Below are 25181 nucleotides of genomic sequence, written 5' to 3'. Positions count from 1 at the left end.
TCATATCTGATTTGAAAATAAAAATTATTTTTAAAAATAATTAAATAATGAATGAGCCAAGTAATCTGATTAAGTTACTTGGTTATCATGATGATTTTATTAGAATATAATTTAATTTATCCGTGAGAAATTTGGTCTGTCAACAGTTATCATTTTTTCAATATATTAATAGTGATCTCATCCCCCTGCCCCAAATAATAATTATTATTTTTAATTATAACAGTTATATTTTTAAATACCCATTAAAATGGAATCAAAAACATCATGGCAAACTAAGTGTAGAGACTACAATATACAATACTATATATGCTGTATTTCTTGTTCTTTTCTCATTTATTATCAACTTTTAATATTAAATTTGTCATATTTTATTCTAGATTCTTAAAAAATTATTACAGAAGTCCAAACATAATTTAACTGATAATGATATAGCAGGGAAAGCACAAATTGCACATGGATATACAGGTGGTGACCTAATGCTTGTTCATCAGAATGGTAATTTCAACATGATTATTATGAATAAATAAATATTAATAATCCAAAATGATTTAAAAACTGCTGTATATAGTTGATTTTAAATGTTAAATTATTTATGTGACATTTTGTTATATTCTTCAATACCTAGGATGACAATTGAGTTACCTTTGTCTGCAGGGAAAATTATAGTATCCTTATATTTCTGCAGATGTTCTGCCATAGTAACATTCTCAATTGGTGGTTTGGCATTATTGATTGTGAAGATGGATTCCATATGAAGTAAATTATTGAAATGGAAGGAACTTGCTTTCTCTATTTTTGTAAGTAACAGTTTTCATCATCTCATTTCCTGATTATATGGTCTGTCTAAAATACATAAGGAAACACTCCACAAAGATCCATTATAGAGGGCAATGATTCTCCGACATACAAGTTTCAAAACATTTGGCCAAAGTTTTAAAAAGTTTAACAAGCTCGACCACCACCTTTCTCAAGAATTTTGAAACACTCTGTTTCAATTCTTAAAGACATACATCATCAGAAAGATTAAATTATGCAAATTTTGATGTTATTTCTCTCTTCACTAATGTACTAATAACTACAGAAAAGGTTTTAATTATTTTAAAAGATAAGTTATCAAAAAAAAAAAAAATTATGTTACTCCTGGTTACTTTTTTTCTTAAAAATACTACTTACAAACAGAACTTTGGCTTGGCCATGGGTAACCCATTATCTCCTATATTAGTAAATTTATATTTAGAATCTTTTGAGGAAAAAGCAATCAATTCTCTCCCGTTAAAGCCAAGGTTATATATAGAAAATGCATATTAATTTTGAGTTATGGACCAGATTCCTTAAATGAGTTCCTCAACCATCTCAACAATTAACATCTAAGGATGCAATTTAATTTAGTCTGTGCAGTTAGCTGAGTGGCTATGCGCTTCACAACTATATGCCTGGGAAAGGAATGTCCTGGGTATGATTCCCTTCGCTGATGTGATGAGCTCAAGATCTTTCTCAGACATAGCCAAGTTAGTTGGTTTGGGCATGGAATCTAAGGTTTTTCTCCCCAGTTTATTTGGGGCTTTTCATCCTGCAAGCCAGCAAATTGGCATTGAGAACTCAGCACTTCTACAGACATAGGCTACACTGGGAGGCATAGGGCTAACCACCTTATTATTGTGTATGGTTGCAGTTAAATGTTACATCGCTGAAGTGAAGCCTACTGGCTCTTTAATTTAAATAATTTATCGGTGCACCTTTTTGACAACTCGTATAGCAAAGTTTATAAAAAGTTCTCTTCGCTATAACTTCAGTATCACCTTGGTCTACCTACTCACTGATAAGACCTCAATAAAGGTCAAAATCGGTCCTTCCACCATAATGTATAACATCATACATCTCCTAGGAGATGGGTTTTACATTATGGGAAATACTAAGAAAATAGTGATCTTTCCCCATCTTTGCAACGAGTTGCTCTAGTGTTGGACTATGTGCTTTAGCATATGCTACAATTCACAGAAACTTTTATAGTTTGCTGTATTCGGCATGAAACTCTTTGATTCCTATCTTTGAATTTCTTATTTGGCTTTGAAATAATGTGGGATTTAATATCCCCTTAATTTAAATAATGTTACATCACCGAAGTGAAGCCTATTGGCTCTTTAATATAAATAATTTATTGGTGCACCTTTTTGATAACTCGTATAGCAAATCGATAAGAAAATAACCTATTTATTAACTTAAAAGCTAATATTTCGCTGGTATTATATCCAACATCTGCACACAACACAAAGTTTGTTACAAATGCAAGACAACCACAATCCGGTGTAACAGTAGGGCTAGTATAAGTAATTGCAGTGTGCAACACAAGACTAAAGTCCTAACAGGACGCCATCTAGGTTAAAAAAAAAAGTAGTTCAATGTTTTGAAAATAGTAGCCCAAATAATAGTCTTAGAAAGTTTGAAAAAAATAAAATAAAATAAAAGCCAATAATATTAGGTTAGACGTGGCCAATATCGTAATCCATTCTAAACTCCCTAAAAATAATATCCCACATAAAGAAATAATAGCTCTAAAAGAACTACGCAATAATAAACACATTACAATAACCAAATCAGACAAAGGAAACGTTACTAGTAATGGATACAACAGAATATGAAAGCAAAATGCATGCACTGCTCCAAGACCGGTCTACGTATCAAATCATAGATCGAGATCCCACCAACTCACAAAAGAATAAGGTGTGCAAGTTACGGAACAAAGTCACTTCCTGGCCAAAAGAAACAGTCAAAAAACTCAAACCCTCGCATGTTAAAAGACCCAGAATATATGGTGCTCCTAAAATACACAAACAAGGTACACCTTTACGTCCTATTGTAGATGGTATAAACAGTCCTACATATAAACTAGCTAAACATTTAGCCAAATTACTAGCCACTTACACAAACAATTCTCCCTCTTTTGTTAAAAATTCTACCCACCTAAAAGTATTTTAGAAAACCACACCTTAAATAGTTCAGACCAATCATGTTGGTAAGATTGGATATCTTACCAACATGATTCCCAAACTTAAATTACTTATCAACCAAAATATCCAAATCCATGTATTCATTCATTTTTTTCTAAAAGCTGTCTGTTCATCTCATGTCTGTCTAATATCTTCTTATTGAATCATATATACATTCAATTGTTCACATGAAATTTTTAACCACATTTCCTTGTCTGCTTGGAAACTTGTAATCATCTAAAGAGTTGCCTAACTTTACATCATCGAATACAGAAATTTTACTCTTAATATTTGAACTTAAATCATTGTTGAATATATTAAAAATGGGTCCTAATATCAAACCCTTGTTAGGTTGTTCCTAACAATCTGACTTTTTTTTTTAAGCCTACCCATCGTTATTGTCTTCTTTTCCTTCCTGTCTATCCCTCACTTTCTTACTCATCTCACTAGAAAATGGATATATCTCTTTGGCATATTTTAATCAGTAGGTTCTTCTTATTCGGAATGTTTACATTGGTGTTTTCTTCTTGCAACTTCATAAAAAGTAAAATGCTTTTTATGAATATGTACCTTACTCAACAAATGATCTCTAGCTTAGAGATTATTCTGGATATGGTGCCTAGTTAATTTTTCCATTACTTTTATAACACTAATTATGATTAACTGTTCTGTAATGCTCTACTCTTATGAACCCTCCTTTTGAATCAGAATAACACAAAACTTACAATTAGAAGGTACTGTTTCTCAGTCATTCCATTAAAATTATCGTAAGAGGATTAATTAACTGATGCCAAAAGAGAGAGAGAGATTATCATTCTTATTTTCAAATGTACCAGTTGCCAAATAATTTAAAATCTCAACAGTTTCACCATGCTATATTATTTCCTCTTCTGATTGACCGGTATTTACATATACACCACAAAAGGCAAAATTCCTTTGCAACTGTAGGCAGGTCATCCAGAATTAATTCTTAGTTAATGGATTAATTTATTATGCTGGTTATGAATAATTTATTTCTGTTGTCCTTGCTACTTCTTACATATGTATAAAGGCATCTATGGATTAAATTTTGTATTTCTAGTTAACTGTAATTCAGATTTTTCTTTTTTTTTTTATAATCTTTTATTAACAATTTAGTTTATGCTAGTTGACACTTATATCTATCATATTTAGTAGCTATTTATCAGATCTGTGCTTTTCCACAGCTTTTTCTTATGACATGTTAATGTTAACTTAATTATTCATCCATCCATCCAACTTCAGATTTATTATGAAATTGAGTTCATAGAATAAACTTAAACATTAAATTGTGCAGGACATCTTTTGGTATGCTTATTGTATTAGTATCGCTTCCATTAAATGTTGTTTCCCAGAATGTATGGGGACTCAATGATCTGTGGTGTTCAAGACAGGATGTGTGAAGAGTGTTTGCCAGGAGGAACGATAGAAAGAATGGCAATGGCAGTTAAGAGAGGTGAAAAGATGGATGAGATGATTGTGATGGTGGGAACAAATGACTTGAGTGGCAGTGTAAATAGGGCAGCGAGAGATATGAGATTCTTGCTTGAGGTTGTACAAAAGAAGACACAGAGAGGAAAGATTGTGTGTGTGTGTTTGTGTGTTGCCTAGGTATGATAGTAATGAGCTGAGCAGAAGAGCAGTGATATTGAATGGCATAATAGCGAGAATGTGTCAGAAGAGAGGATTGGAATATCTCGATGCTTGGAGTGCGTTTGAGAGTAGAGAGGAATTGTATGTAAGAGACCACTTGCATTTGAATGAGGAAGGACGTAGGCATCTGGAGAGATTACTGTTCTGAACGAGTCAGTGTGTCCCAATATGGATGGTAGCAGGGGTGGCCTCTTGTGGGAATGGGTACTTGGGAGAAGGGGGACGACATTAGATAATGCTGAGCCCAGTGGAGTCTAGCGGGGGTAATGCTGGGTATAGAAACAGTGACATTTTTATGCTTTATACTAATGCCAGGAGTATTCGGAATAAGGGAGAGGAATTGGTGGCACTGATAGCTTCAGCCTGGCCAAAGATTATTCAGATCACCGTGTCGTGGTTGAAGAGGATATTATTACAGGAATAGAAGTTGCTGGGTACAGCATTTTTTGGCAGGATAGGAAGGGAAAGCATGATGGTGGAGTGCTGCTTATGATAAGTGACGACCTATGTCCTCTAAGAGTGGAGGCTTTGGAAGGCTGTGATACTAATGATTTTGAAAGAATATGGTGTGAGGTGGAGATGGGCAAGACAGGATATTTAGTGGAGTGTTGCTACAGACCATGGAGCACAGAGGGTGGGGACCAGGAATGTTGATACAGTTGAGCATGGCAAGTGCAAGAACAACAATTGTTTTGGGAGATTTTAACTACAGCAATATAAATTGGGGAGAGGAAGATGCATGTAGCAATAAAGAAATGGAATTTCTAGAATTCTTGAGAGACAAATGTCTTAGGCAACATGTAACAGAGGGAACAAGAGTTTTGGATTTTGTTATGGCATCAGAAGAGTTGATAATAACCGAGATGATATCTCTCCACCAGTTGGAGAGAGTGACAATATGGTTTTGACTTGGAAAATGAATAGACATGCAGGAGTATCAAAGAGAGGAAAACGTGGAGGGAGGAATTGGAAGGCCAGGATATCATTAGTGCTTGGGAAATTGTGAAGGAATATTTGTTAGCAGCAATGGTAAGCTGTATTCCATGAGTGAAGAAGAGAACACAATTTGTAGTAAAGTAGATGACAAACAATATTAAACAGAAACTACATGCGAAAAAGAGACTATGGAAGAGACAGGTGAAGAGAAATGCATGAAGAATATAAGACACAAGCAGGAGAGTGACTAGTATGGTAAGGAGGGAAACTCAAATATCAGAAAAGATTGGCCCTTAGATCCAAAGAAAATCCTAGGGAATTTTTTAGTTATGTGGCCAGTAGGAGGAGAAAAACTGTGGAAGAATGACATTATGGGATAAAAATGGGAATAGAGTGACTGATACAGAGTACATTGTGGAATTTTTCAATGAACACTTTATTGGAGTATTTCATCCTGCAGGAGTCAATTTGAATACTAGAGGGATAGGACAGGTTCGAGGTTTAGAGGTGCAATAGGAGAGTGTGTTCCACATACTGAGTACTCTGGATATTAGTAAAGCTGTGGGACTGGATGGTATTTCACCATGAGTTTTGAGAGAATGTGCTAAGGGACTGACAGGGCCTTTGCCCTGGCTTTTCAATGAAAGTCTGGCTGCGGGAAAGGCGCCCATGGAATGGAAGGAAGGTAAGATAGTGCCATTACATAAGGGCAGTAGCAGACTGCAAGTGGGTAATTATAGGCCAGCTTGTGTGTCATCGGTAGTAAGATCTAGGAGACAGTAGTGAGGGACCGTATACAGCATTGGACAGATGAGGATAATGTTATCTGTGAGAGTCAACATGAATTTGTGAAGGGACTCTCTTGTTTTAGCAATATGCTAGCCTTTTATGATAGTAACAAGAGCATTAGATGAGAGAAAGGCATATGCTGTCATTTTTCTTGACTTAGCAAAGGCATTTGACAGGGTGCCACATGATGATATTCAAGCTGATATTCAAGTTGCATCACGTGGAGAAGGATCTGGATGTCAGATTGGTCAACTGGATTCAGGATTGGCTGTCCGATAGGTATCAGAGAGTGTGTATTATGGAGCAATATGAAAGAGGCAGAAGGTTACAAGTGGGGTTCCACAGGGCTCAGTACTGGGACCTATATTGTTTAACCTTTATATCAATGACATTGTCCGTGGATTGCAAGGGGATATTCAGTTGTTTGAGGATGATGCGAAGCTGGGCAGGGTTATTAGTAATAGTGCAGATGTTGTAGCCTTGCAAGAGGATTTGAATAAGCTAGATAGATGGGCAAATGAATGGGGGTGTCAGTTTAATGCAGCAAAATGTAAGTTCTCGAGGTTTGGGACACATCGATGGGACGCTGCATACTCTATTGGAGGAGATATACTGGAGGACGTAGGGGAGACAAGAGATCTGGGGTTGATGATTGATAGAAACCTGAAATTTAGGGGACATATTGCAAAGGTAGTGAAGGTAACACAGAGGATTGGTGCAATCATGAGAAGGACACTGACCTGCAGAGATAAAATGGCCAACATTCCGTTGTATAAGACTCTGATCAGACCACACTTAGACTATTGTTCTCAGATCTGGTCCCCAGGATTTGAAGGGGATAAATTAACTGTGGAAAGGGTACAAAGGCGGATGACAAAGATGGTGTCAGGACTGTACAGTGTTGGTTATGAGGATCAGCTGAGGGAGTGTGGACTGCAGAGTTTGGTGGATAGAAGAGGGGGAGGTGATATGATTGAGACTTTTTATAAATGATTACAGGATTGACACTTGGGAGTTCTTTCGCTTTGTTGAACAGCGAGAGGAGTCATAACAAGGGGCCATCCCTGGAAGTTACAAAAGGAAACTGTGAGAAAGAGGATGAGGAGTGGTTTCTTTGCATGGAGGGTGGTTGAACCATGGAATGCATTGCCTGATGGAGTGATGAGAGTGAGAACGGTCAATGTATTTAAGGAGTGGTATGATAGACTTTGTGTTTCCTAGGAGGGACCTCCCTCGATGAGTCTTGATAGACTTGTGTTTCTTAGAAAGGACCTCCCATGATGAGGCTTTTGACTCCATGGAGGCCTGAATAGTACTAAAATACATAGTTAATTGACTTACCTCTTGAAGTTAGGATTTTTGAACCAGACTGTACCTTCTATATTAAAATCCTCCCTTAATACTAATTAACTTTTCATATCTGTTTAACTGGCTCATAATATTATGAGTTACTCACTTTAATAATACAGAGTCCATATTTGTTATGCATTACCTTGTCTTAAACTCATGTCCTGAACAGGAATTCAATGTATCCTAAGGCTCATAATTTAAATTTTCCCTGATAAACAGTAGGGCATTTCCCCTATTTTTCTTCTTAGCCTTTTCCATAATTATCATTTTGAAGAAGAATATATATGTTAAGTCGCTACTCACAAATTCCCAAAATATTCAGCTTAATTTCTTCAGATAATAAATTTAACTGGAAATTAAGCTTTGTGTATTAGTATATAAGTATGATACCATTCAAAGTACACTTTCATGTTGATTTCTTCTTCCTTAATGCGAAAACTCCTCTATTATTAATGGAAATACTCTTCATCCCATATTGTCAGTCTCTCTCTCTCTCTCTCTAAATTTTTTAAAAATGCCATATTTACTCGATCATAACCCCCCCCCCCCGCGTATATCTTGCACCCTGATTCTGCTTTACGAAAAAATAAATTAAGTTTTTCTCATGTACCTCGCACATAGAAAAAAGTTTAAAATTTTAAGAACTAGATAGTGAATGTTGTTATGGCAGTTTCTGATATTTTGGAATTCGGTTGAAGAGAATCAGCATTTCAACTCGGCAATCATTGGCTTGCCTTTGTCGTTGAGTTGTGCGATCTTTTGTTAATACGTCACCAATCATATACACTTATGCATAGCTGTGCTATTTCTACCAGCTTACCTTTGCTGTCTGTTTTACACTTTGCTTTCACTTCTTGAAGGATTATTCATGAAGGATTGTTCATAACATATCTCATGTCGTGTAAATTACTAGAAATTTTTGCCTGAAATATGGAGAAACATTCAAGTTACACTCCTGATTTTAAATCAAAGTTATGATAAACTCAGAGATCATGCGATTCCCAAATGATAAAAGGACAATCAAATAATGAAACTGTTTAATTTAATTACAGAAGCATTGTCGTGAGATTCGAATATATCACGTGATGGTGAGCAGCCAATCATGTAAATAACGTCGGTAAATTTTGAAGTCATAATCTGCAGCTGAGAACTGATTTGCACAAGAAGGGAGAGACTTTTTTTTTTCTCAGAAGATTGCAAATGATGCAGCAGCATTGTAACAAGTGTATAACATTTTGTTGAGAATATGTATAATAATGTGTAAGTTACATGGTTCTACCTCAATTTTTTCTTGATGATATCATAACTTTTAACACACCCTTGTAGGATAGTACTTTATGAAAACTGTACATCATTACTAACAAAGGTCTACATCTGTTATTTGTCTGAACTACATTGTCACATCTTATATTTCACTTTTCTAAGGCATTTCTTACTGTATCAATCTGCTTGGATTTTAATCTTTCTCTGGATACTTTTCCTGCCATCCTGGAAAGAGAGAGAGAGAGAGAAAGAAAGAAAGAACACTTGTTTTGCCAGAATGGCACCTTTCCCTTCCCATTCTGTTTAAGTGACTGTACACTCTGCTCATATACGCCTCAGATTAATTATTAGTTAATCTGAGGCGTATAAGTTAAAATTGGTTTGAACACTGTCTTATATATAGCTAGTTTGACTAATTTCTCTCTTATTCCGTGTAAATTTATTCAGTTGACTTCCTACTATACTGGCTTTGCTAATTCTGTTGTCTATTTCCCTGTTTAATTTGCTATCTTCACTAAAAATTGTATCTAAATAGATAAAATGTTTTATTTGTTCTATAGGTTCTCCATTCAGGAGCCAATTGATGTTATTCAATTTAATTAAGGGATCCTGCAGATCTGATTGGATTTATTTAAGAGTATAACATCATCTGGGTAAAGAGCTGAGATTAATATCTCCAGTTCTGATATCAAGTTATTGCCACTTTCCTTCATAACGTATGATCCATATATATGATGGTGAATAACAGTGGAGATATTGAAAGTTTATTTTCCACTTGGTTAGAGTATAATAAATTTAGTTTAATCCTTTATCCAAGTGTGAGCAAACAAAGTTTGCGCCTGAAAGTATCTTCAGGACTGGGTTAAGGTGGTACACACTAGGGCAACTCGTTGCAAAGGTGGAGCAAGCTACCAACACTCCTATCCTAGTATCTCCTATAATGCAAAACACATCTCCTTGCGGATATGTCTATTGTTATGCATTAAGGGAAGGGCCACTACCCAGACCGGTTTCGACCTTTATTGAGGTCTCTTCAGTGGGAGCCAGGCCCAAGTCGAGATATCAGGCAGAAGCATTAAGGGAAGGGTAGTGGCCCTTCCCTTAATGCATAACAATAGACATATCCGCAAGGAGATGTGTTTTGCATTATAGGAGATACTAGGATAGGAGTGTTGGTAGCTTGCTCCACCTTTGCAACGAGTTGCCCTAGTGTGTACCACCTTAACCCAGTCCTGAAGATACTTTCAGGCGCAAACTTTGTTTGCTCACACTTGGATAAAGGATTAAACTAAATTTATTATACTCTAACCAAGTGGAAAATAAACTTTCAACATCTTTCTCTAAATCCAGAGTAATTTATTAAAAAAGGGTGGCACACCAATTGGCAATTCCTATAGGTGGAGATGACCTGCAAATGCTTCTGCCTGATATCTCGACTTGGGCCTGGCTCCCACTGAAGAGACCTCAATAAAGGTCGAAACCGGTCTGGGTAGTGGCCCTTCCCTTAATGCATAACAATAGACATATCCGCAAGGAGATGTGTTTTGCATTATAGGAGATACTAGGATAGGAGTGTTGGTAGCTTGCTCCACCTTTGCAACGAGTTGCCCTAGTGTGTACCACCTTAACCCAGTCCTGAAGATACTTTCAGGCGCAAACTTTGTTTGCTCACACTTGGATAAAGGATTAAACTAAATTTATTATATTATAAACAGTGGAGATAATTTGTACCCTTGTCTCACACCTGATTTAACATAAAAACCATCTCCCTGTACCTCCTCCAATTCTAACTGCTGATTTTCAACTCAAATATATATACACGCTATATTGCTCAGTACAATCTACTGTTGGAATAGCTTTGATTTTTGCACCTTGTCATATGCCTTTTCCAGATCTACAAAACTTAAAAACAGATTTATGTTATATTCCATGATTTCTCAACTATATGTCTTAAAGCGAAAATTTGATCCTGACAACTTGAACTAAAATTGTTCTCCAGGATTCCGTCCCACAATTTTTCTTAGCCTTTTCTCAACTATACTTGCATAAATCTTAGCAGAAACACTCAGTTGAAGAATTCCTCTAAAATTTAGTTTGAATTTTTATAGATGTGTACTATGACAGCTTTACCCGAATCATCTAGAATTTGACCCTGTGACTTGGGCTACTGAATCATCCATTATAACTACTATAAATTCATCATCATCCTTTCAGAGATTTAGGCCCAATGGGCTGTTCCAGTCTCATTCCATGTTGGAAGTTTATTTTGCACTTGGTTAGACTATAATAAATTTAGTTTAATCCTTTATCCAATTGTAAGCAAACAAAGTTTGCACCTGAAAATATCTTCAGGACTGAGGTAAGGTGGTACATCCCTTAACTCATAGCAAAGGTGAATCAAGCTCTCATCACTCCTTGTCTCAGTATCTCCCATAATGCAAAGCACATCTCCTTACAAACATGTATACTGCTATGCATTAAGAGAAGGGCCACTACCCAGACCGGTTTTGACCTTTATTGAGATCTCGTCAGTGGGAGGCAGACCCAAAGTGGTGATACTAAGCCAGAAGCAATGGAGAGATCATATTTACCTATACGAGTTACCAACCGGTGTACCACCTTATTATTAAATTATTCTGGATTTAGAGGAAGATGTTGGAAGTTTATTTTGCACTTGGTTAGACTATAATAAATTTAGTTTAATTCTTTATCCAAGTATAAGCAAACAAAGTTTGCGCCTGAAAATATCTTCAGGACTGAGGTAAGGTGGTTCATCCCTTGGCAACTTGTAGCAAAGGTGGATCAAGATCTCATAACTCCCTGTCTCAGTATCTCCCATAATGCAAAGCACATCTCCTTGCAGACATGTATACTGCTATGCATTAAGGGAAGGGCCACTACCCAGACCGGTTTTGACCTTTATTGAGGTCTTGTCAGTAGGAGGCAGACCCAGAGTGGTGATTCTAAGCCAGAAGCAATGGAGAGGTCATATTTACCTATACGAGTTACCAACCCTGAACCAAACCTCAGTCCTGAAGATATTTTCAGGTGCAAACTTTGTTTGCATACACTTGGATAAAGGATTAAACTAAATTTATTATAGTCTAACCAGGTGCAAAATAAACTTCCAACATCTTTCTCTAAATCCAGAGTAATTTAATAATAAGGTGGTACATCCGGTTGGTAATTCGTATAGGTAAATATGACCTCTCGTTTGTACCTGACCAAGCTTCCCACTGGGGGATTAGTACCCAATCTTTCACTTGGTTGCTCATGTTCCAGGGTTCACCATGTGGAGGCAAGAGTTGGATTGGGAAGGAGAGGCTAGATGATCCCACTTGAGAGGATCATATATTGCACATCCATTCTCTTTGAAACCACTTACTGTAAAATAAAACTTTTATACTTCCATATTTGAGAATTTCTGTTGAATATCATATACTCCAGCTGCCTTTCCACATTTCAGGTTTTTGATGGCTTTAATACCTGATGTTTTGATAAGTACTGCTGATTGCATTCCAATGAATGTTTCCTTGGATGTGTTGCTACTGAAAATTAATATTTTTAAAATTAGTGAGATTATGAATTAAGTCAATTTATCACAGTAGGTTTAACAAAGTATAACAATGTTATACTTTGTTATCCCAAATCCATATAATAATAATTATTATTATTACTATTATCCAAGACCCCCATGGAGTCAAAGACCATGCTTTTAACACACTCAAATTCTCTGCGGACACCACACTCTCAGGCAAGGCATTCCAATCATTGCAACACTGCATGAAAAAAACCTGCTTCTCACTCCCCTGCTCATACCCTCTTTATACAGTTTCCAGGGATGACCTCTGGTTCTCTGTAGAACCTCTCCAACATTGATTCTATAACAACCTCTTACTAACTTATAGGTATTTATCATATCTCCCCTCTTCCTCCTGTCCACCAGACTCTGCAAATTGCATCTTCTCAATCTTTCCTGATATTCGACATTCCAGAGGTTAGAAACTACCTTAGTCAGCCGTCTCTGGACCCTCTCCAACATCACTTCATCCTTCTGAAAACAGGATGACCAAATCTGGGCACAATAATCCATGTGTGGCCTAATCAAAGCCTTATAAATGGAACAAGAATCTGCCTACTTCTACAAGTCAGTGTTCTCTGCATCATTCCCAGAAGCCTTTGTGTTGTCTTCACAATTTTGGCTATGTGTCTCCTAAATTTCAGATCCTTGTCCACTATCACCCCCAGATCTCTTATTTCCTCCACCTCCGACAATATATCCTCACCAAGCATAAATTCTGCATCCCATCTTTGTTTCCCAAATTTTAAAACCTTACATTTTGCAACATTGAACTCACATCCCCATGTCCAATCACTCAATTTATTCAAATCTTCTTATATGGCCACAACATCTTCTCTACTCTTCATGGTTCGTCCCAACTTTGCATCATCATCTGCAAACAATTGAATATCTCCATCTAAATCTTCACCAATATCATTAATATGCAAGTTAAACAGTAATGGCCCTAAAACAGACCCCTGAGGCACTCCACTAGTGACTTTCCTTTTCCTGGATATCGCTCACCCATACACAACTTGTTGATACCTATCAGATAGCCAGTCTCCAATCCAATGCACTAATCTAATATAACAGCAACACTGTTTGAAAAGAAATTTGCTATACCAAACTAAAACTTTCTAGTATGAGAAACTCTTTATCAGTTACTTGTAGTAAAAGTTGAATGCATTTTTAATTGGGTTTCTGAAAGATGTTTCCATTACATGTATGCATTAGAGTATGTTATTATGTTTTCTAAATTTTCATCTGTTGGAGGGGAGAAAATAATATTGACATAAATGTAGTTAAGCATTACTGTCTTTTACATTCCTGAATGATACTGTAACTGATTCCATAATTTTCTATTACTGCAAAAATGTTAATTATGAATAAGATTTCATGAATAAATTCACATGAATAACTCTTTGATTTTTTTTTTTTTTTTTTAAAATTGCATATAATTAATTGGATAAACAGTTCGTTGAAAATTTAACCGAGAAAGGGATTCATCAAAAGGCAGTTGCTCAAAAAAAAAGTAATTTGTCAATTGGAAATTCACCAAAAACAGTTTATGAGAAGATAAGTCATTAAAAATTTACAAATCGTCAAACGAATGCCTTGCCAGAAAATGCAATTTCTTAAAAATAAGGCAATTCCTCAAGATGATTGACTTCAGGACTGAAATGAGAAGTAGCTAATTCAGAGTATATCAAATAAACAGTAATTAAATAATCAAATAAACTGTAGTTTTTATTTGATATAAAGCTGATACATAATTTGTTCTGTGTAACATGCAATTAAACCAATATCAATATTAGTAATGTTATTCTGATATTAATTTTTTATATACAGTTGGCAAAAATAGTAAGAAATTGACTTGTACACTTCTTCATTCCATGAAAAGAAAATACTGCATGTTTGAAAATAAATCCATTTATTGCTAGTTTATGTTATGTGGCATTTCTGAATTAGTTAATTTTTCTCTTATTTTACACAAAATTGCATATATACACAGCCTTGCCATAAATACTGTTACAACTTCCACACACCTGTGTTGTCCAAAGAATCGCATGAGCCAGGTTTTGTTAGTGGTGCTGTGCACAGCCAACATTCATATATTTATCAGAGGAGAGAGAGAGAGAGAGAGTTGTCTAGCTGTACAGGTTAATGTTCAGTGGGAAGATTATGAGAACAGTAGCTGTAATAGCACTTCACAAGATTGGAATTGGAATGCAGCCACCTGTTATTTTTATCACATTAAAAACACGGATTAGTAGGATGTTTGTGTATCAGACTATTAACTGTTATAATAATACAGAAGACATAATCTGACTGCCAACAGCTTGTGAGGACTGTGAAGGCACACCCCTACCATAATTCTGTGAGAACTCAGAAAGTGAAGTCACGAGAGATAAACATTTCACAGAGGAACGATGTCATGTGTACTAACTGATGACCGGGGGGGTGAGATCCTATCATCATTCTGCTGGACACTTCTTAACACTACAACTTATGCAGCAGAGAATGATAAAATGAAAGGCACCTCTCTGAAGGTACATAAACAACAGATAGTGAAATATCATCTTCACAGATTAGAAGATTTTCACCGTTGAAGAATCGCTTAACTGCCAAAATGATCTGGTGTATGCCACAGATGGTCGCACAGCACCCAGGATTCAGAGAGTCAGTGATGGTTTGGTGGGTGTGATTAACAAGGGGGGGGGGGGTAATCCAAGTTTCATTTCTGTGAGAAAGGAGTCAAAACTTCTTCCAAAGTGTATCAAGATACTGTGCTGGTACCTGTGTTACAGCCCCTGAACAACACCTTGTTCCACAGTAAGGAGTAGGACCTTCCAGCAGGACTCAGCCCCTGCACACAAGGCAAGGACCACACAGCAGTGGTTGGAAGTAAATGTGCCTGACCACATACCACCATCTGATTGGCCATCTGGAAATCTCGATCTGAATCTGTTGGACTTCATTTGGTGGTCAGAGCTTGAGAGAGTAGCCTGCAAGAAATGACACCCCAGCATCTCCAGCCTGAAGGTGGGTTCAGAGCAAGCAATGGCAGAATTTCCATTGAATCTTGTCATGCCACCATTGATATGTGGCCTCACAGACTTCAGGTGTGAGTGAAGGCAAACATTTTATAGAGTGAGCGAGTTGAGTAGACAATTTGAAAATACACTCTACGCATCGCATACTACCCATGACTATCTGCAATGATCGCTAATTCATAAATTGTCTTCTATTTCTATACTACTTATGAATTAGCGATCCGAAAAGATTTTTAGAAATTATTCTAGTGTTTTTTTCCTTTTTTCTTTGGGGAGCAGGGACCCCCCCTGGTGCGCCACTGACAGTAATTATGGCTAGACTAGGTATATAGATGCTCCCAAAGTGAAATAGATTTTTATTTCTCTAAAATATGCAATACTTGTGGTTGGAATAGATGGCTAAATCTACTTTCGCCATAAAAAGATGAACATTCTGTACATCTTTTTTGAGTAATCAAAATTACTCAAAAATCAGATGAACATTCTGTACATCTGATTTTTGAGTAATTTTGATTATAGTATGCTTTCCAGTTTTATCTTTTTTTGCCCTTCTTATCCAAATATCAGAACTTTACAATTTGGTAAATAAAGTAATATTAATCCATTCAGATGGTTCTATGACAACAAAATGTTGATCAAACAGCCTTTCATAAGATGGAATTACATTTCTGATTAATCACACCTAATAATAACTATTTATTAGGTACATTTCACGAACTGCATAAACACCTTTAAGATACATTTATCTGTTCAATCATTATACCTGTTATTACAAGGTAATTTTTACTCAGATTTTGGTATGATTAACCTTCATAAAAATTTATCTAGCTGTTCCTGTTTTCATTCTGAGTGTTTTCACTACTACAGTGGACAGCATGTCAAAAATATATAATATATTGCAATAACCCTGCCTCCTGATTTAGTGAAATTTAAAAATCTTCAGGATGTCTGAAACAAAAAGTTGTCTATGTGGTTCACTTTTGGTTTCAAGCAGTTCATTTTTCTTGAAAAAAATTAGCATAAAAAGATAGAATTTAATGAAAATGATCAGATAGAATTTAATGAAATTACTGATGTTTTTTAAACTTTTTTTAATTTTTATTTATTTTTTGTTAGGATCCCAATTAACATTTGTCAGATTTGGTTTTGAACAGACCATTTGTTGTGGAAAGTTAGGTAAAATGAAATTTTAGGTGTAGAGTATATAACTAAAAGCAACTTGGTGTTTCATATGATGAATCACCAGCTGTGCTGTTAAGTAGTACCAGCACAGAATGTTTTAAAATTCAATTAAATAAGTTAGTTTCAATCACCTACTATGTTGCTTGGATTTTAGATATTGTCACTGTAAACTTTTAAACAATATTTAGCAAGAAAGTAATAGCAAATTGTTTATTTGAGGAATTGCTTTTTTGTTTTGTTTTGTTGATTTTTTTTGATTGAATTTTCATGGAACTGGAGACCTGAAATGACATGGTTTCTTCAGCATGATTCCTGGATTATCTAACTTAATGTTTCACAAATTGAGTTCTATGCATAATTTTTATGTAACCCCCCCCCCTCCCAGTATATAGTTTTTGTTGTTTTCTTGTGGATTTTCTACTTTAATGAATAATTCAAATGAATTGTAATTAACTTTAATGACAATAATGAATTAATGAACTATTCAAAATTAACAGAAAAAGAAAAAAAAAACAAAAATAAACAACAAAACAAAAGACAAAAGTTAAAATGCAGCATGTTGGCAGAGTTTGTGACTGTCTTTTGTTTTATTTTCTGTGCATGAAGATAGAGATTACAAAACAGTTTTGTTTACATTTTACTCCACCTAGAATCATGTTATAAGGATATCTAAAAAAAAAGTGAAAGTTTTACTAATATTAGTATTTAAACAATAAATTAAAAATGTCATATAAATGTAAAGCCAATTCAATGTCTTCCTAAAAAAAACAGAAAATCACTTAACATTGGGGAAAAAATGGAAGTGATTCAACACATTGAATCAGGTGAGCATCATTCCAATGTATAAAAACATTATGAATGCCTTCTATAGTTTCAACAGTAGAAATGGAAAAATTATTAGTGCTGTGGATTGATAATATGAATCAGCTTGCTAAAGAGGGCAGTGAGGAGGATGAGATAATGCAGGAAATGGTAACCCTCAGGGCCATCACCACAGAGACACTTAAAGAAGCTTAAACACAGATATAAACTGCTTGTGAATCTCTTTGTGATCATGATGATGATGATGTAGAGGTCACTTTTATACTGAAGGAACCAATCTCATTTAAATACATTATAATTTTACTTCGGTTTACAAATGATTCACTTTATGAACAGCAGGCTGGGAACCTAACCCCCTTCATAAAATGAGGCCTTCCTGTACTTAATTTTACATAATTTACATGTTTTTCGTGTCACATATTAAAATATGTTTAAATATTTTGAAACATATTTCATGCAAATATACACTGGAAAAAAAAAAGATTCAGCAAAACACAAGAAAGCATTAGAAATACAGTAACCATTAATTACTGTAAAAAATAATCATTATACTTAGATTGAAACTATAGCAATATATATTTATACAGGGTGACCCATAAGTCATGGAACATATTGTAGAGGAGGCACATTTTTGTGAAGCAGCTGCATTTGTTTAACCTTAACAAGTTTTTTTTTTTTTTTTTTTTTAAGTTATGAAAAACCGCATCACATATATGCCTTCCATTTTTGGTTTTACCAAGACAGGCCCTTTCTATGGAATGATTTATGGGCCACCTGGTATATATAGATAGGAGTGCTGGAAATTATAAATAGTGGTTTGCAAACTTTTAAACTGGGCTTTAAAAAAAATTTGAAACCAGCTGATTTCGTTTTTAGACCATTTTACTTTTGTAGATTTTATTGCAAGACACTTACACATTAGATTGACTTATCAGTTTAAAAGCATCAGATGCATTAAGGTTGGTTTCTTTAATTTTTTTCTCTCTTTGTCAGCTGTCATCTGTGCATCAAAAAGTTATCCTGCAGATAACTGTGTAACCTTATCAGATATAACATATGGATTTGAGCAGATTGGACCCAGTGCCATGAAAGAGATCTGTCTTCAAATTCCTAAGGTATTATTATAATAACATTTATAAATTTTTAATATTTTTTAAATAACAATATATTACTATTAAATATTATTATCAGTAGTATTCTGATCAACCAGGGCTTCTGACTTAATGTCCAAGCCTCACCTTCTGCACCCTCTTACTCTTAGGTATCTTGAATGAATGAGGATGGACTAACAATTTGGGATTTAGCTGTCCAAATTGTTTTTCTTATTGGCTTAAATCATAATGCAAAATGATGATACAACATGACAGAACTTCATGCCAGGTGGAACATTGTCCAATTAAACAAGATCTCATTGTTTTTGTCAGGGAACTGAGACGAACAGCAAAAAATCAACTACTGGAACAAATCCCAACTCAGTATCAGCAGAGCTGAAGATTAGCACACTAAGAACCATCATTGAAAAGAAGTGGAACTAGCAAAAGAATTGGATTTGTGTGTTGAGGCTTAAGTGCTGTGAATTGGATAAGTACCGGATTGACATAAGTGTTACTAAAACAAAGAAGATAAAAAATAAATAAATAAACAGGTGTGATCTTTGTAAGTAACAAACATAAGATGTTATATTCAAGCAATAATAATAATAATAAGAGAAAAGAAGGCAGATCTGTAGAAGTCAGTATTAGATATGAAAATAATTTTCTTGAATAGCAGACAATAACAAGCAGAGTGATGTATGCAAATATTAGAATGTGGTACTGGGCAATGAAACTTATTTGTGCTACAGAAATATCTACTAAGGAAAAACTGGAAGAATTTTCAAGGGATTAGAGAAGGTAGCTGACACAGTGAAAATGGAAAAGTTGCTCTTTGTCGGCGATCTAAACAGCAGAGTAAGGAATGATTACCAGACATATAGAAATGTTTTAGGAAAATTTGGGGAAAGAGCAAAGCGAATGATAATAGTAAGCACCTGCTGGATTTCTGTTTGGAACATGGGCTAGTTATTATTAACACCATGTTCCAACATAAAAATGTACACAAATTCACATGGAGAGAAGATGCAAGGAATAAGAAAAGTCTTGTTAACTATGTTATTGTTGATGGTGATGTTTTCCCACTGGTTCAGGGCACACACACACACACACATCTGAAAGATATGCTATTTACTCAGCCCAAAATCATGTCTTCTTCTTCCTCAAAGCCACATATCAACACCACATATAGCTTTAAAATTCCCATATGTCTAAAACACCTATAAAGCCATAAAATGAATATTTACTACAAACAACAAGCTACAAAATTTACTAAAACACAGAACCACAATAACTCAGGTCGACATGCTACTACGCAGTAATGTAGTTTACAAGTTACAGGATGCAACACACCTGTTATATTGGTTCCACCATTCCTTCTATCAAGTCTCACTTAGTTGAACACTTTCGAGATTGTAACATTTACATACATGACTACTTACTTTCCATCACAAAGAAAAGGCACAAAAAAAAACATACAAGAAACAACTAAAATCCTACCACTGAAGTATCCTTGCATTAATGCAACCTGAACATATCCATGAAATTGAAAAGGTTATCGTTATCAATCTCCAAGAAAAGGAATCTAAATTATGCTGTTCTGCATCATTAGCAATAAGAACCACACAATATGATATAAACACAAAAAAGACCATATTTCCTATCCCCTTCATGGCAATTAAACCAAATAAATTACTTTCCTGTACTCTCAAACCAGCCCTGTTCCCAAATACTCTTGAACCAACCAAACTCCTCCTAACACTTTGTACAAAATGGCCATGCAGCTAACTCACAGTCAGCTGCATGGCCAGATTTCAATTTCAATGTATAATAAAGGCCATAAATTTTTAAATTGATCGCTCATTAAATGTATGGAGCTGGATGAATTTGAAACATTGTGGCATGTGATAAACATACAGTCTCTAAACAGCTGGAGTATATTATTGTAGCAGAGAATCTAGTGATGATACTATAGGCAGTTATTCAGTTAGTTAGGAAATTGTATGAATTATTTTAATGATATTGATTTGAAAATCAAGACATAAGGTAGAAGATATTAGAATAACAATAAATAAATACAGATGGCACTTATGTCACATATTGTAAAATTTTCAGCTATGTTTCATAGCCTTTTCAATACAGTAGGGAGAGATAAACATAAAAACGAAGTGTGTGACATTATATGCACTATAAACTGTGGTTTATAGTGCATATAATGTCACACACTTCGTTTTTATTATTCATGGCAGGATAACTCCATCTGCATAATTAGATTTTAAGGAATAAAATAAAAATAAAATTTCAAATTTAAATAATTAATTAATTATAGTTTTTATGAAACACATGAGTGATGAATAGTACTAAGGATAATTTCCCAAAATTGAGAATGTTTAAGGCTTTCTTTATGTAATATTTTCAGAAGAAAATAACGTTTGTGTGGATCTATAGTATTATTCCACTAAATTTATTGGACTTTTGAAGTAAAATATATTCTTGATGGTCATCAGACAAATTTGAGCAGAACCAGTCTGTCCATAATAACACAGGCCTCAGGAATTCTGTAAACTCCAGGAGAAGAAAGAGTGAAATATTTGTCTTTTGGAGAGATGAAGGTATTTAGTTTTCAAACTGGATGAAAAAAGAATTGTAGATCAATCTGGTAAAGAAGTCTTGCAGTTTTTTGATAGCCCTTCAACATATGAAATGGTTCCGAAACTTCTTCTCAAGGAGAATTAAAATGATGGCCATAATTATTCATTATTTTATCGATTTTTGCATTATAACCATTGGAGATGAAGACAGCTGATAATAGATAGTTCATTGTTTAAAAGAAAATCATTTGAACACATTTTATGAGCTCTGTCACTCATCTCCATGAATTTCTTGAGAAAATTAATTCAGTAAACTGAAGAATCAAATTTACGCTTGAAGTAGAAGATAACAACTGTCTTCCTTTTCTGGATGTTCTCATTCTGTGCAGATATATATATATATATATATATATAAGTGGCGCCTGTGGATAAGTAATGTTAAACTTGTGCTCCCGCATCTTAACGTACTTGTTTTTTTTTTTTTTTTGTGCAAAATAAGCAGCAAACGGAAAAGTAACTGAAGGTACTAAGCAGCTAATTACTACAGTACAACTCGTAAGTACCCATCGTCCATTAAATCTGCTATATTTTACAACTAAAAAACAGCCACGTGAAAGCGCTATGCCTACCGTGCGAAGTAAAGATGGCGGCCAACAACGGAAGACTACCTCGAGTTCCGTCAGCGTAGCGTTGCCGATCACCAACAAACCGAATGACATTACGAAGTGCCGCAGCTGTGAAACCGAAGTCAAAGAAAGGAAAAAAAAGGTATATTGTGCGATTTCTGTTGCAACTGGCTACATATTTCCTGCGCGAAAATAAATGAATCTGCGCACAATCTTTTCACCGATCTAAACCAGCCCTACTTCTGTACGACGTGCCTCCCTTCAGTAAAACAAATACTAAACCTAGGCAAAAGAGTCGGTAACCTCGAGCAACAGCTTAATACCGTGATCAATACCTTCTCCAAAATCGGGAAGTTGGAAACAAAGTTCGAGACGCTCAACGACCAGCGCCCAACCGCAAGTGCGCCCGTGCCTGCTAACGAACTTCGTGAACTAATCGCATCATCGGTACACGAGTCGCTCGAGGCCGAAAATAGGAAACTCAACGCTGTTATCCTGAACCTTCCGCCGGAAAAAGGTACGTCCTTAAAAGAAGATGTCGGGAAACTTGTAGGAGAATGCAATTTCGGTCCCAGAAATATCGTCAAATGCTGTCGTATCGGACCCATTAACAAAAGAAAGGACGGAACGAACTTTCCACGTCTTGCGAAAGTGACCTGCGACTCGCCAATAAACGCAACCAAATTTATAACAGCGATAAACAACAAGCTAAAGGACACTTGCCCCCAGTCGCGCATACGTGCTCGATCTGATTTAACCTTTGCCCAGAGAGAACAAAGACGACAACTAGAAGAGAAACGCCAAAATGGAGACAACAGTTGGGTAATAGACTACAAACAATCCAAACTAGTACAAAAACCAAGTGACGCCACTAGCAGCCACGAAGGACACCAGTATGCAGGCACTGGATAGGAAACGTGCAAGACCCTTGAGGTCAAATCCATGCCTAACAGAACCTTGCATATCCACTTCACCAACATCTGTGGCCTCAACTCCAACCTTAATAGCATCCACTACCATCTGCAGTCCACCAAACCCCACCTACTCTTTTTAACAGAAACTCAAATCTCTCCTTCCCCCAGCACTATTCATCTCAACCTTCCTAACTATACACTATTTAACTCCTTTCGACCCAAGGGTGGCGTCTGTGCATATATCCGCTCTGACATACTCTGCCAGAGAGCAACTAACTTAGACTCGCCTGACTTTGACCTTCTTTGGCTGAAGATATCCCTCCCCCACTCAGCCAAATTCATCTGCTGTCTTTGTCGCTCTCCTAATACCGCCAATCACTCTGAATTCTTCCATTTCCTCTCCTTAAAAGTTGATTTTCTGCAGTCCCACTCTCCCAACAGCAAAATCATCCTCCTGGGTGACTTCAACGTCCATAACACCAATTTGCTTTCCTCTTCCAGTTATACAGATCCTACAGGCAGAGATGCTGAAACATTTGCAGTCACTAATGACCTCACACAAATTGTTCAAAAACCGACCAGAATACCAGATAACCCAAACTACTCCACAAATACCCTAGATCTCTTCCTTACTTATGACCCCTCCAAATATGCAGTGAATGTAGTGAGCCTCCCTGGGCAATTCTGACCACAACTTAGTGATCATCTCCTCCCCCATGCAACAACGCTTACACAGTCACTCCCACACAAGAGTAGTTTGGCATTATAACAGTGCCAAATAGGATAGCCTCCGAGACTACTATGCTTCATTCCAATGGTTTGACTATTGTTTCCGACTTTCCAGTCCAAACATATGCACTGAACGCATCACCAAAGTGATCCTCACTTGCATGAAAACATATATTCCCCACACTACTCAGACCTGCCGTCCCCTAACTAAACCCTGGTTCTCCAAAAAATGTGCAAGGCTGTACAAACGAAAAATCAGGCATACCGCAAATGGCTCAAATCAAGAACCCCATCCTCATTCAATGCCTATACTGAAGCCCGAAACAAAGGCAAGAAAATTATCAATACTTCCAAAACAGAATTTGAACGGGCCAAAAGCAGGAAGCTTGCAGCCTGTCCAAACGGCAGCTGTGCCTTTTTGGTCTTTTGCCAAGGCAATTGGTCGTAATTTTTGCCCTACACTATTCCTACCTCTATCATACCCAGATGGCTCAATAGCAACATTACCCATAGAAAAAGCAAATCTCCTAGCATCACACTTTGCCTCCAATGCACACATAACTGATAATGGCAAAAGCCCTCCAGTCATTCCAACTGCCCAACATACAATGCCCCCTGTATCCTTTTGCCAAAAAGACATCACAAACCTGTTGTCTAAATTAGACACAAAAAAGTCTCCTGGCCCTAACGGCATTACCCCGATTATCCTGAAGGTCTGTACATCGGAACTGACTCCTATCCTATGTCACCTGTACACACACTCTCTCGCTGCACTGGTATATATCTCCAAACCTGGAAACTGGCCTATATTCAACCCATTCCTAAAAAAGGGTGACAAATCACTACTATCTAACTACCACCCTATCTCATTCATTTCAGTCCTATCTAAAGTAATGGAGAAAATCATCAACTCTCAACTCCTAATCTACCTTGAAGGTACCCGGCCATTAAGCGACCACCAGTACGCATTCCGTCAAAGCGGTTCAACAGGAGATCTACTCTCATACATCACCCATCACTGGACAAACGCCATGGAGAAATTCGGTGAGTCCCAAGTAGTTGCACTCGATATCTCCAAAGCCTTTGACCCAGTCTGGCACAAAGGCTTACTAAGCAAACTCTCATCATTTGGACTGCCTCAGGACTTCTGCAGATGGATTACCAGCTTCCTGTCTGGACGCACACTGTGTGATGGTAGACTGCTCCCTATCCTCTCACCATCCAATAAATGCTGGGGGTCCCACAAGGTTCAGTTCTCTCACCGACCCTCTTCCTTCTGTATATCAGTGACCTACTTCAGTTGACCTCTAACCCAATACACAGTTTAGCAGATGACAGCACATTACATTCCTCCCTTTCATTTGACAAACCCTACTCTACACAACTCACCTCAACCCACAGAACATCAACCACCCCTGCCCTTAATTCTGACCTCCAAGCTATCCGCCAGTGGGGCTCAGATAACCTCGTCAACTTCAATGCTAGTAAAACCCCGTTCTGTCTTATTTCTCACAAAAAATAACCATTTTCCCCCAGCATTGTTTTCGATAACACTCAAATTCTCAGACAAGATGAAATTTCTCTCCTCGGAATTACCTTGCATCAAGCCTCTCCT

At 36.3% G+C, this 25181-nt stretch overlaps 1 protein-coding gene across 5 annotated transcripts in view; it reads left to right on the top strand.

The window, feature by feature from the left end:
- The window catches only part of LOC150105719 (ATPase family gene 2 protein homolog A-like), a 311383-nt gene that overhangs the window by 211864 nt on the left and 74338 nt on the right, over nt 1–25181 (top strand). For all 5 annotated transcript variants that reach the window (XR_016548496.1, XM_090395038.1, XM_090395036.1 and 2 more), the window contains 2 exons: nt 378–495; nt 18609–18730. Coding sequence is in view for 4 of the 5 variants with exons in the window: in XM_090395038.1 (XP_090251164.1) it covers nt 378–495; nt 18609–18730 (240 nt within the window). In the remaining variant the exon portion in view is untranslated. The remainder of the gene's footprint in view (nt 1–377; nt 496–18608; nt 18731–25181) is intronic.

Source organism: Typopeltis vanoorti, chromosome 6, assembly GCF_054136105.1.
Source record: "Typopeltis vanoorti isolate ZY-2024b chromosome 6, IOZ_Tvanoo_1.0, whole genome shotgun sequence".
Lineage (NCBI taxonomy): Eukaryota > Metazoa > Arthropoda > Arachnida > Uropygi > Thelyphonidae > Typopeltis > Typopeltis vanoorti.
This window is presented reverse-complemented; position numbering and strand designations above follow the sequence as displayed.